Here is a 14,683-nt window from a genome sequence, read left to right as displayed (position 1 = left end):
ATAGAACTAGTACCCAACCATCAAAAAGGAACAGGTGTTTACTCCCTGTATTTCCTAATTCCAAAAAAGGACAAAACACTAAGACCCATATTAGACGTCAGAACACTAAATCTTTACATCAAATCAGATCACTTTCACATGGTGACACTTCAAGACTGGATTCCCTTGCTAAACAATAGGACTACATGTCAACATTAGATCTCAAGGATACTTACTTCCACATACCCATACATCCTTCACACAGGAAATACTTAAGTTTTGTAATCCAAGGCGTGCATTACTAATTCAGAGTGTTACCGTTCGGGATAACAACAGCACCAAGAGTATTCACAAAATGCCTTGCGGTAGTAGCTGCTCATATCAGGAGGCAGCACATGCACGTATTCCCTTACTTAGATGATTGGCTAATAAAAACCAGCACTCAACAACAGTGTCTTCTACACACACAATAAGTCATAGAAACACTTCACAAGCTATGGTTCTCTATAAATTACCAAAAATCACATCATCAACGATGTCAAATACAACAATACTTAGGCGCAACAATCAACACACAGAAAGGGATTGCCACTCCAAGTCCACGAAGGTTACAAGCATTCCAAAATGTAATACTAAACATGCTCCCAAACCAACACTATCCAGTAAGGTTTGTGATGAAACTTCTAGGCATGATGTCTTCATGCATAGCCATTGTCCCAAACGCAAGACTACACATGCGGCCCTTACAACAGTGCCTAGCAACAGAATGGACACAAGCACAGGGTCAACTTCAAGATCTAGTGTTGATAGACCTCCAAACACACTCCTCGCTTCAATGGTGGAATCCTATAAATTTAAACCAAGGGCGGCCGTTCCAAGACCCTGTGCCTCAATCTGTGATCACAACAGATGCTTCGATGGTAGGGTGGGGAGCACACCTCAACCAGCACAGCATACAGGGACAATGGGATGCTCAACAAAGCCAACTTCATGTAAATCATCTAGAACTGCTAGCAGTGTTTCTAGCATTGAAAGCATTTCAACCGTTAATAGCCCACAAACACATTCTTGTCAAAACAGACAACATGGCGACAATGTATTACCTAAACAAACAGGGAGGGACACACTCATCACAGCTGTGTCTCTTAGCACAGAAGATTTGGCATTGGGTGATTCACAATCACATTCGCCTAATAGCACAGTACATCCCAGGAATTCAGAACCAGTTAGCTGACAATCTCAGTCGATCATCAACAAGCCCACGAATGGGAAATTCATCCCCAGATACTACAAAGTTACTTTTGAAGCTGGGGAACACCACAAATAGACCTATTCGCAACAAAAGAAAACGCAAAATGCCAAAACTTTGCATCCAGGTATCCACACCCTCACTCCAAGGGCAATGTGTTATGGATGAGTTGGTCAGGGATATTTGCTTACGCTTTTCCCCCTCTCCCACTCCTTCCGTATCTAGTAAACAAACTGAGTCGAAACAAACTCAAACTCAAACTAATACTAATAGCACCAACTTAGGCTCTCCAACCATGGTACACAACACTACTAGATCTGTCAGTAGTACCTCATATCAAACTACCAAACAGACCAGATCTGTTAACACAATACAAACAACAGATCAGACACCTGAATCCAGCATCGCTCAATCTGGCTCCTGAAGTCTTAGAATTTGGACATTTAGACCTTACACAAGAATGTATGGAGGCCATTAAACAAGCTAGGAAACCTACTACAAGACATTGTTACGCAAATAAATGGAAAAGATTTGTTTATTACTGCCATAATAATCAAATTCAACCACTACATGCGTCCGCAAAAAAACATTGTAAGCTACTTATTACACTTACAAAAATCGAAGCTAGCTTTTTCCTCCATTAAAATACATCTCACAGCAATATCTGCCTATCTGCAGATTACACATTCAACATCACTCTTTAGAATCCCAGTCATCAAAGCATTTATGGAGGATCTAAAGAGAATCATACCCCCGAGAACACCACCAGTTCCCTCATGGAACCTCAAGATTGTATTAACACGACTCATGGGTCCACCATTTGAACCCATGCACTCTTGTGAGATGCAATACTTAACCTGGAAAGTAGCCTGCCTAATCGCTATCACATCTCTTGGAAGAGTAAGTGAAATACAAGCATTTACTATACAAGAACACTTTATACAAATACACAAAGTGGTTCTACGCACAAATCCCAAATTGTTACCAAAAGTTATATCACCGTTCCACCTAAACCAAACAGTGGAACTCCCAGTCTTTTTCCACAACTAGACTCTGTAGCCGAAAGAGCCTTGCATACATTAGACATCAAAAGGGCACTAATGTATTACATTGATAGGACAAAACAATTTCGCAAGACAAAACAACTGTTTGTAGCCTTCCAAGAACCTCATGCAGGAAATCCAGTATCCAAACAAGGCATTGCCAGATGGATAGTGAAATGTATTCAAACTTGCTATATTAAAGCAAAGAGAGACCTGCCTATTACGCCAAAGGCACACTCCACTAGGAAGAAAGGCACCACAATGGCCTTTCTAGGAAATATGCCTATGACAGGAATCTGTAAGGCAGCCACATGGTCTATGCCTCATACATTCACAAAACATTACTGTGTAGATGTGTTAACAACACAACAAGCCACAGTAGGACAGGCAGTATTACGAACATTATTTCAAACCACTTCAACTCCTACAGGCTAAACCACCGCTTTTGGGGAGATAACTGCTTACTAGTCTATGCACAGCATGTGTATCTGCAGCTACACATGCCATCGAACGGAAAATGTCACTTACCCAGTGTACATCTGATCGTGGCATGAGACGCTGTAGCTTCACATGTGCCCTCCCGCCTCCCCAGGAGTAACTTTTTCGATGGAGGCCCCCTGGTCAGCTACTTTCTCCATAATTGGGAATGAAAAACAATAGAACTGCTGCCATTCCTTTTCTGTCCAAAGTGTCACTCCACAAATTACCTTGGACCGATCACAATTTATGTGTAACGTCTGCCTATCGTCAGAACACAGGGGAAGACTGAGGCCTGCCAATCGTCGTTAAAGAAAATTCTACGAGACCAAAGAGCTCATTGATGTGAAATGCAGAGACTGGATTTGAAGCAAATGCCAGATATTTTTGACGTGCTGGACGTCCTGTCTGATACGGAGCAGGAGATTCAAAAGGCGGCGATTTCATTCTAAAACTCTGATTCAGAGGCTGAAATAACTCTAGAAATGGAGGTCCCTCTGGGTCAACATGCCCCTGCTCCACCCAAAAGTCTAAGTTTTCATACCAGATGCTGTTGAGCCACCAATGCTTTCTGGCCATGGCAGGCATTGAAAAGTTTGTCCTGCATTCGGCCTCAACATGAAACAGAAAGCTTCCATTCAAAGCGTAGTGTTGATGGCACCGAAACCTTCCCTATCTCACACTGCACCAAAAAGACTGCCCACATCGGCACCAACATCTTCGGCATCGAAAAGGAAAACCTCTAGTACTGAAAAATGTGATCTGAAACTTACTTTGGAGCTGATTTTTTAGAAATCTAAGCAACTGCTCCAAGGGAGACAGTCCCAACTACATATCCAGCCTCTTACTTGAAGGGTATTGGTAAAAACTCCTCCTCCTGAAAGACAGCTGTAAGGAAATGCCTCCTTGGCATGGTTACCCCCTAATTGTTTGCCTTTGCTGATGCTAAGTTATGATTTGAAAGTGTGCTGATACCCTGCTAACCAGGCCCCAGCACCAGTGTTCTTTCCCTAAACTGTACCTGGTCTCAAGCACAGGGAGCTTTCTGACCTAAAACTCCACAAATCAACACACCCCACAACTACTTGCATTCATGCACAGATCGACCCTGGAGCAAACTCAATTTTGATGACTTAAAAACACAACTAACAGCCAACACAGATCTAGATACAATTAATTCTGTTCCAAAACTTTAAGTGGCTACAGGAAGCTTTTGATATCCTAATACCACTCAGAAAAACTAAACAGGACAAAAGGAAACCAACACCTTGGAGAGAAACGGAGCTTAAAAAGAGAAAGCAACAAATCAGAAAGTTGCAGCGGACCTGGCTCAAAACAGACAAGACAAACTTAACAGAATATACAACTCATCAATCAAAAAAGCTAAAAATAAAAATAAAAAAAAAGGTACTACTCAGACAGAATTCAAAATGCTAAATCTGCATCCAAAGAATTTTATAAAATTTTCAATGAATTTCGAAAACATAGGTGCATGGAAGGAAGTCATCCCACTACTCGATTTCACAAACAAACTGATAACTTATTACACAACCAAGACAGACACATTGGACTACTATTTAAAACCGAAGAAAACCATCAGCACCAACCCCTTTCCTAAAATACCCTCTAAGAATTAACCAACCCAGCCTCTACAGTCCTTCAAACAAATATCACAAGGTAAATTTATGGATTTGGTCAAAGCAAGCAGATTTGATCAAAGGTTGCCTTTCTGACCCTTGCCCATCACACATCTGCAAGAACATTCTTTTATCTTCTTCTGCTGCCACACCTGTAAGAATCATCATCATCAACACTTTAACTACAGGAACTTTTCCTGTAGACCTGAAAAAGGCAGACATATGACTGTTATTAAAGAAAGCAAACCTAGACCCCCAACAACTACAGACCAATCCACAAATGGACCTTTCCTGGGCAAACTGGATAGAGCAGCATTAAACCAGATGTCACAAATCATTGAAGACAATTCTATACTTTCAGACTTCCAAACTGGATTCCGCCTAGGAAGAGGCACTGAATCTGCACTCATAGCAATCTGGGATGATCTTAAAAACTGTTGACTGCAATGGAGTTGCTGCACTACTTCTCGGTTGCCTTTGAATTAGGGTTTCATGGTCAACCGTATCAAAGACTCCACGAAGCCGGCATAGAAGGGACTGCTCAACTGTATTACATCCTGCCTCCAAAAACAAATCTATTCGCGCCCCCCTTTCCTTCTAGTCCAAACCCTACCTCACAAAAGAGGGGTCCCCCAAGGATCAATCATCTCACCTTTGCTTTTCAACTTGTACATGATATCATTACCAGAACTGATCAATGATTTTCATCTCACATGCTACAACTATGCAGATGACACACACATACTACTTAAATTAGAATGCCCCAAAAAACATTAAACTCACAAATCTTCAGTTTTCTCAGAGCAGTGGATGGCATGGAGCCATCTCAAACTAAATGCCTCCAAAACAGAGATACTCCTATGTGGTGACTGGAAAAATTATGACACACTGTGAGCCTGGCCTGACTATCTCGGACCACCTCCTCAATCATGCAAGTAAGTTAAAAACCTTGGAATCACCATGGACTTGAAGTTAACTATGAATGCCCAAGTGGACAAATTAGCACGAACAAGCTTCATCACCTTGAAGACTCTGCGACGCATCCACGAAGCTATACATGGAACAGGACCGCTTTTTGTCAGAAACAAAAATAACCAAATACATTCAACAAAGAAACCTCAGCTCAAAATTGTCACCCCGCCTTAGAACACCACCATACAAAAAAAGGCTATTGGTGGTACATCCTTCTTTTCAAGCAGCCAAGCTATGGAATTCATTAGCCCCAACTATAAGAGCCACAGATAACTATCTTGACTGAAAACTACTCGAGTTGGCTCTTTCCTTCATAACCACCATAATCAAACAGCTATGGACTGCATATGCCTGTTAAATATTTTCTATCTGATTATATGTGTATTATTTATTTATTTAGTCGTTTTTTAGAAAATATGTATTGCTACTGTCATAACAATAAACTACACACCTACTCTTTAAACCGGTTTAATGAAGATTTACTCATGATTTATGTATGAACATGTTATTCCATGCTTAACATGTTCATAGGTCATTACTCCTAGATAAGTTGTTATACTAGATACTTATGAATCCCTGCTCTCATTTTATATCAAACTTTGTCTACCCGTAACCATGTCATGTGTCTATCAATCTATCCTACATTCCCACTCTGACTCATCCCAAATCCATTCTACTACTTTCATCTCTTAAATAACCCTGCCTCAGCTCTTCACTCCTCTTCCACATCTAACTCACCCAAAACTCACTTTCCTACCATGATCTCCCAAACAACCCTACTAAATTCTCCCTCCTTTATCTCACCCTGCTACTATGGTCTCCGTGACCCTTTCCACACTCTTCCCTCCTCCACCCTCCCTTTACTCATCCCAAGCCTAAATCTTATTACCATAAACTCTCAATTAACAGCTAACAAACTTGCATATCCGCGCCTCAAATTAACTCCTAATACTAAAACTGAACTCCTATTTCCCTATACTAATCCACCCCTAATTCCTTTTGGGTTCTGGAGTAGCGTGCTACTTGCTGAAAAGCGCCTCGACACCTTGTCAGGGTTAGTAAGCGCTATATAAATACTATCTGGAGATGCTAGCAGTTCACTGAGCACTCAAAGACTTTGTATTACATCTAAAAAACAAAGGAGTCTTCATATGCACAGACATTATAACCATGTTTTAGCTACAGAAATGTGTGTGTGTGGGGGGGGGGGGGGGGAGTTATCTCATCTTGCACTGACAATTAGGCACTAGGCCGTTCGTCACAACGTCTACATATTGGCGGAACACCTTCCAGGAACACACCACTTTTGCAAACCTGAGCAGGACTCCGCAACAAGTCCACGAATGGGAACTCCACCTCCAGAGTCCTACATCCCTACTTCCATAGATGTGTGCCTGGTGTAGACCTATTTGCAACAAAAGAAAATGCAAAATGCTGAAACTTTGCCTCCAGGTTTCCGCACCCTCAGTCCAAGTTCAATGCTCTGTGAATGAATTGGTCAGGGATGTTTGCTAATGCTTTTCCACCTCTCCCTCTTCCATATGTGGTTTGGAAACTCAGACAAACTGCTCACAATGATAATTGTGGCACCCACATGGGCAAGACAACCATGGTTCACCAGCTGCTAGATCTTTCAGTAGTACCGCACAAGAAGCGTTCTCTACACATAGATCTTCTCACTGGTTACAAAGGACAGGTCAAGCACCCAAATCCCAAGGACTTGAATCTTGCAATTTGGCTCCTGAAGTCCTAGAATTTGGGGTTTTAAATTTACCTCTAGAATTTATAGACCTTCTTGAGGAAGCACACAAACCAACCACTAGTGCTTGTTATGCGGCTACGTGGAAGTGTTTTGTTCATTACTGTATTGCTCAAAACAGTAATCCTTTGCAAGTATCTACAGAAAACATTATTTTGTTCATTCTCCATGTACAAAAAGCAAACTTAACATATAAATCTAGGTTACATTTAGCAGCTATAACTGCCTATTTACAAAACCATGTTCTTCTCTTTTTTTTTTTTTTTTTTTTTTCTTGTCATAAAGCTAAAAGGCAATACCCATGATCCCCCTAGAGCGCATTCAACATGAAGGAAAGGTGCATTTATAAGCAACATACCTGACATTTGTAAGGCAGCTACATGGTCAACACCACTCACTTTCACTAAACATTATTGTGTGGATGTTTTTGCATGTCAACAATCCAACCTAGGTCAGGCAGTGCTACGTACTTTTTTACAAAATACTCTCACACCCACAGGTTGGCCTGCATTTATGGAAGCACTACTTTTCAGTCTGTGCATAGCTGCATCTACAGCTACACATGCCATCAATTGGAAATGTTACTTCCCTTGTAAACATGCATTTGTGGATCAGAGTGATGTAGATTGACATGCGCCCACCTGCCACCCCAGGTCACCTGAGGCTGTTACAGAACATAATACATGTTTTCATTACACTCATTAGATGTAGCCGCACGCGCAACAAATTCATTGATTCAAATTCCTTCATCTGTATGAACTGTTATTCATATAAATAAATACCATGGTTCACAAAGTATTAAGGGTTACTCTTGTTTTTTAATTGGAATATTATTTTTAAGGCAGAATAGTAAAGAAAATTTGATTCAGTATTTTAAGTTTGATAAGCAATCTGGGGGTTAGAGTTACAATAAGTAGTTAATCAGATATTTTACAGTTTAGCTATGAATCCTTTACTACAGCTAATTTTCGAAGAATGCATTTCTACTCAAAGTATACCCCAAAATCTGTGTCTTATCGTCTGCTTGTTTCCAGTGTCGTAAGGACATTTTAGAACTCTGAGGAATTTAAACTAAAAATTCAGCAATTTTGGCAGGTGGATGTGTCTTAGTTTCCAGTCATACATAGACCTTTGAAGAATCAAGGTGGTAGTTTCTAAAAGAGTTAAACAGTGACTTGGACAAAGTAGTTCTTCCTTTGCAAGCTGTTACGATTTTTGAGATGGTGAGCTTAATTGCTAACATAGCATGTTCGTGGGAAACTGATAATGGCAAAGTAACTGGTTTTGTGGACAAGTAACATTAGTTCTCCAGCATAAATGTAAAAATGGCGATCTTTTAATTTCAGTATTTTTTTATTTTTTTTATTTCGGGTACACTGCCTGAACACAGTACATATTTGTAAGGGTTGCTCTGGCTGGGTAGATATATCTCTATCTGTATCTGTCTCTATCTGTATCTACATAGCTCTCTGTGTCTGTCTGTATCTCTGTATCTATCTATTAATCTATCCATTCCATCTATCTTCATGTGACCAGAAGTACTGGGACACAAACACTTTCCATTTTTCTTTGCAGATCAATGATATGGACATGCTCTACTGGAGAGAGCTTGTTTCACAATGTCTGGCAGATTATTCATCTCTTGAATGCTGTAAACCTGACCACAAAAAGCTAGTATGGATTGTGTCTAAGAGGACTGCCCAGAACCTGCACACCAGTTATTATAGTGTTCCAGAACTACCAACCATTCCAGAAGCTGCTGCTTTTAGTGAAAGTGATGGGTAAATGAAACGTACTTTTTAAATATATTTTTTTCTCGCAATTTTTAGGAAATGTCAAGACAAATTGTGTAATGGTCCTAAAGGGTGTTCTGCATTAATAATCACTGTACTCTTTCAACTTGTCATGGGGTTTCTAAAGTAATAGTTGTCTCATTTCCACTGTCTCTAATGTATTACATTATTTTGAAGCCTGGTGCAGCTGCCTATAGCTATGCACACATTTAATGCCAACCACTTCAAGAGCATGTTTGCCTTTTTATAGCATCAAATGAGTCCAGTGAGCTTTTAAGTTAACATTTTCTTTCCCATTCTGCTAATACCAAGGACTTCAAAACTAGCATCCAAAGGAGCAGATATGAGTAGCTATGTCCAGATTACTTGATTCATATTGTATTGATGATTCCCAGAGCACTGAGTTTCTCGCAAAGTACCTTCAAACTTAACTGCTAACCATGTTTAATCCTCCTAAATATCATCTGTTTTTATTACACATCATGCTTCTTTTGCTGCCTCCCATGACTGAGAGGACTGGTATTAAAACTTCTTACTGAAATCAGATCAAATTGCCTACTAAGACCCCACCTCATTCATGTCCCACATCTTCCCTTTGTACATGCCACTCACACCTCCCTGAACTATATGAGCAAACTGGATGGATTTAGGATGTGATCCTCACCTTTAAGCTGTTACTTTGCTTTGTTGTATTACTAGACTGGGACTTAAATATGTTATGGTTGTCATAGTTCAATTTCTGTGTTGTACTGGATAACCTTTTACACTTCGGTGGTAGTTGCATCTGCACTAATGCAGTATGCCATTATAAAGAGGATGCTGTTTTCATTTTGTCCATTCTGGTATTTAAACTTTCCCCATCGTAATCTAGTCATACTTTTTAACCCCTCATTCTTCTGTCTTCGCTTGGGCATCTTTCAACGAGTTACTTAGGCTTGGTTTTGACTTGACCAATTCGGTACCTTTTGAAACCATTTTCCGACTAGTTAAGAATCTCATTCCATTTTCAACCCGAATCTCTTAACTACTGTTCATTTTAGGTCAAGCAACCTTTTTTTTTTTTTTTTTTTTTTTTTTTTTTTTTTTTTTTTGTTACTACCTGGTGCTCTGCTATATCAGTAATTCATTTTTTTTGTGTGTCTCCTAGCTTTAAACAAACATTGACAAAGCTAATCTGTCTCTCCCATTTGTAGTTTATTGAATTTGCCTGTGTTCGCGGTGACTCCCTCACTTCCACAGAGGCCACACTACACAGTTAGGCACAAAGAAATGAGTAGCATACTTTTCAACTCCAGAAAAGCACTTTTGGATCTAGTCAGAGGCTTGAGATGCTATGCAAAATCCACTGCAATAAATAAGCTCCAAGTACTTTTGAAATGTATTTATCCATTTATTTAAAAAAAAAAGAAAAAAAACACTAAATGAAGTTTTAAGACAACATAACATCTTATGGATGTCCGGTAATTAAAACATAAATGAAAAATGCAGAGCAATGAAGGGTATTAGTCTAGACTAATTCACATTAAACTGTGCATAGGCAATACTTAAAAAAGAATTTGAACAAGAAGGATTGAGCCAGGGATATTACTTGGAGCTCTCAAGATGAGTAAAAAGTTATCAAAACTGCCTGATAAGACACTTTTTTTTTTTTATTAAAGTAGGAACATTTGCTACAATTACTGCTTGTAGTTTCCTTTTATAAAAATACAAGAATAAGAACCCATCTTCTCCACTTATGGATAGTTCAGCACAAGCTTCAGATAGAAGACCATATTAGTGCCCTCTGAGCACAGGCATTGAAGAAAAGATGGAAGTATACTCATAAAGGAAAGGGCCTGAGAACAGTATGCACTGCAAGCCGATAGTTATGAAGGATTGAAGGTGGCAGAGGTCACAGAGCACAAGGGATATTGGCTGCAGCAGGAGAAAACAAGATGGCCTGCGCTGCTTTGAAACACTTAGTTGGAATGTATTAATATTATGTGTACCAAAGGACTGCCAGCCATCTTATGTGCTGATCTTGAGGGGAAAGGCTGTGGCATAAGGGCTAGAGCAGTTTGAGTATCTGCGGGAAGCTCAAAATCCTGAGTTTCTGGGTAAAACGCACATTACTCTTTCTTCTGGGCAAGTTAATGCTTTGTGCTTGTGAATGTGTTTGTGTGTAATGCAACTTTTGCTTATCTAAAGCACTCCAATAACAAGGTGATATAAAGAATAGGGAACATGCTAGTGCACAATAAATCCTTTGTAATGGATTCTTTCTTTCGAAAGGGCTTGCAAATCCGCTCAAACTGTCACATTACCGTGAGAAGTTCATGGCGATTAAGTCTGAAAGCAAACTGGATTTAGGATCCAAATACACAGCCCAATGTGCACACGGTGTCCAAGTTAAAATTGAACAAAAGCGAATATTCACACAACACTGGCTGGGCTGATAGCAAAGTAAACAAGCGAAAGTCTTGTTAACCCCAAAAAGTGCATTTTGTATATAATAAGCCTAATTTATAGTCAACAGTAAACTTCATGTTGACTTTTTCTTAAGTGTGAATCTATCTTTGTTTTGGACCAAAAAACGTGCGCACAGTGTCAGTTGAAACAGAACACATGAGAACATTCCCAAAACACTGGCTGGTTTGAAAGCAAATAAAAAAAAAAAAAAACAAAGGAAAACAATGTGCACACACAATACCTGATATTAGCCAAAAGAGCAAGGAGGCCAGAAATAGGTCACCGCTCTGTAGGCGTGAACAAAACACAGAGGGACAAAAACTCAAATTGACCACATACAGGCAAGTTTTTTGAAACATGCACACATGAATCAACAATGATGGACGGGTTGTAAGCCCACAGTAGATACAGCATGTCTTGAAGAGACCGCTCATGCGCTGACTAGGTGAGACCTAAAAAAAAAAATAACAATAATACGTTGTGGGCCCATGTGGTGATCCTTTATCAAAGTCCTATTAGGAAAACGGTTGATGCAAAGAAAACTGTCTTTGATGCATTTAGTGTGCTAAATGTGACAGCTGATTATCTCGGTTGGAATATTGAGTTTAGGAGAAGAACTGTGGGCAGCTTAAATGTTTTGAGTTGTGAGGATTAGAGAATGAAACCCTAACTTTTCTTATTATCTCCTGTTAGTGAGGATTCATGTGAAGATATGAGCTGCGGTGAAGACAGCTTAAGCAGTTCGCCACCAAGTGACTTGGAAGCATCTTTTTTCTTTGACTCATTCAAATCAAAGTCGAAGCGGCATAACAACCACCACCTGAAACCTGAAATGTAGAGTCAAAGTTGGGATTTTGAATATTGTCTTCCACAGTGAGACCTAGATACTACCCATCTCCGCCGTTATTTTATAAAGAATTTTTTGAATATTTTGTATAGTATTTTACTGATTACCTTTTTAAACATGTTTTTTTTTTTTTTTTTAGAAATCCAAAAGACGAATGCAACTTCTACAAATGGTGTTTTAAAAAAAAAAAAAAATTCTATTACAAATGTTTTTTTTTTTTTTTTCCTCTGTCTTGCGACGGCACTCATATTTTTCTTTATTTAAGTTAAGATGTTAATCAAAAGCATGCTTGTTAAAATTCCTTTAGCAGAAAGTCTCATGCCCTTTTAAACTTCAGCCACATTTTTTTTTATATATTGGAAACTTGTTTTACATACAGTTGGTAATTATTTTGATTTTGTCTGGGCTGCTTCTACACTAAGATGCATAGTGTGTACGTTAGACATTCCAAGTTGCTCCCATTGACCGCCCATGACTTCTTAATTTATTCTTATATTTTTGCATGCTTATGTATGTAAATTTCACAAAAATGCCATTCTGTGTTTTGGACAGGAAGTAGCATTAGCGCCACAAATTTCACAATCTTATCTTGTCTGTTTTATCAGTGTTGATTAGTCCATGTTCTCAAACCTGTGTGCCAAAAGAGGTCGGTCTACTGTTTAGATTGTCCATGGCCCCAAGACCTTGAGCTAGCCTATGGGTTGTGGTGGTGCAAAAGTCATCAGATCCCTTAATATCTGTGCCTTCTCTTGCAGATTTTCACAGTTAATGCCTGGCCGTTCACAAAATTTAATAAAATGTTTGTTACAATAGCTGAAATTTGCTTTCTCTGCAGTATAGTTGTTTGAAATCGATACATATTAACAGGCTTCATTTTGCATATTTTTGGAGGTACTCCTCCTTTGTGAGAGATTGGTGTAAACACTTATGTATTTGTATTTTTATGGATGTGTTCAATTCTTTCATGTACTCACAGGCAAGTTTTGCCCTGTGTGTGTGTGTGTGTGTGTGTGTGTGTGTTTTCTTTTTCTTTTTTTTTTTTTCTTCCACCCTTCACCCCCCTCCCTCCAACCAAGATAAAGTAAGAATTTTGCCAGTTGTGGAATGTGAACCGATAAATTACTGAAATATGTTTGGGCCTAAATGTGAGTATTGTGGGGCTTTTGTTGAAGAGATGGGAGTGGTGAGTGTTTTGAGTGTAACTAAGTTCTGTAAAGATGTAAAAAATGTACATGGAAGTGTATATATAAAAAAAAACTATTTTTTTATTTCTTAACATTTTAAGATGTGGCATGTAGATATAAATTTATTGCATCTTTCATATGTTAAATACTGTGAATTGAAGACTTGCCTACTTTTCTACTCAAATGGTAAAGGTGATCTTCAAATAAAAATATTTACAGTGCTTTAGACTCGCTTGTGTTTTTTTTTTTTTTTTTTCTTCTTTTGGTTGGGAGAGGTGGGTTTTGGATGTGTTAGTAATTAAGGCTGCTTAATTATTTTTCTCCTACATTAGACCAAAGATAAACAAAAAAAAATGCAAGCCAGAAGCTTAACAGAAAATGTAATTATTCAAATCTTGTTCGTAATAAGCTTAACTTCCATCAAATAGTGAATCTTCTGCCCACGTTTAATCACTATTGATTTCGAACGATTTGTACATCCAATCCCTTTGTACATTTTGTACAAGGAAGTCACCAGTTGATCCACGGCTGTCCAGCTGTGCTCGAAACCTATGATTGGCCTAGGGCACAGAAAGAGGGGAAGAGAGAACGTCCAGATTCTTATTGGCAGTCTGGAAAAGAGGCAGATGAGGGTAGCACAGTGTTTTGCATCCCCAAGAAGGTGTAAAGTCTCTCATTCTTGACTTTGACCTTTTGTAATCCCCCCCCCCCCCATCCTGACCTGCTCACAACTCCTGAATCTATCTTATGTAGATTTGTTCTTAAATGCCCAGCCTCCCCTTGTTTGCTTATCCTTAGATGCTTAATCTACTTCCCTATATATAGATAAGCCTCCATTGCAGCACCAGGCCCTCCTTAGTCAAGTATAGGTTCAGTTGTTTAAGGTAATTTGTCTGTATAAAAGTATAGCTTGAAATGATCATTGTATGTGCCCTTTAATAGTTTTGTAGAGCACATTACCCATGGGTGTGCTGCTGCTATCAAACGAACATTCTATACACTAACTCACATACTCAATTGTGTAGGGCAGAACCTGTGTAAATAAATGGGTTTTCAAAGCCCTACATAATTTTGAAAGGTTCAGCTCTAGGTATAACTTGGTCTACCTTACCATTTGAGATGAAGGTAGACTGAAATACCTAGTATATCTGATAGACTTCTGGCTTTCAGATTCCTTACCTTTAGAATTTCCAGGCTTCGGCTTGGAGTCCAGAACCTTTGCTGAGCAATACCCTTCCACAAACTGTCAGGTGGCATCGTTTGGATCCAAGTGGTACCTTTGGGGCAGTTTGTGA

At 39.2% G+C, this 14,683-nt stretch overlaps 1 protein-coding gene across 1 annotated transcript in view; it reads left to right on the top strand.

The window, feature by feature from the left end:
- Positions 1 to 13,609, top strand: part of CCNG2 (cyclin G2) — a 67,130-nt gene extending 53,521 nt beyond the window's left edge. The window contains exons 7-8 of the mRNA XM_069236819.1: positions 8,692 to 8,897; positions 12,051 to 13,609. Coding sequence (XP_069092920.1) covers positions 8,692 to 8,897; positions 12,051 to 12,195 — 351 coding nt within the window. The 3' untranslated portion in view covers positions 12,196 to 13,609. The remainder of the gene's footprint in view (positions 1 to 8,691; positions 8,898 to 12,050) is intronic.
- Positions 13,610 to 14,683: the final 1,074 nt, after the last annotated feature.

Source organism: Pleurodeles waltl, chromosome 1_2 (genome assembly GCF_031143425.1).
Source record: "Pleurodeles waltl isolate 20211129_DDA chromosome 1_2, aPleWal1.hap1.20221129, whole genome shotgun sequence".
NCBI classification, from domain to species: domain Eukaryota; kingdom Metazoa; phylum Chordata; class Amphibia; order Caudata; family Salamandridae; genus Pleurodeles; species Pleurodeles waltl.
The sequence above is the reverse complement of the archived record's forward strand: the minus strand, read 5'-3'. Positions and strand labels throughout refer to the sequence as shown.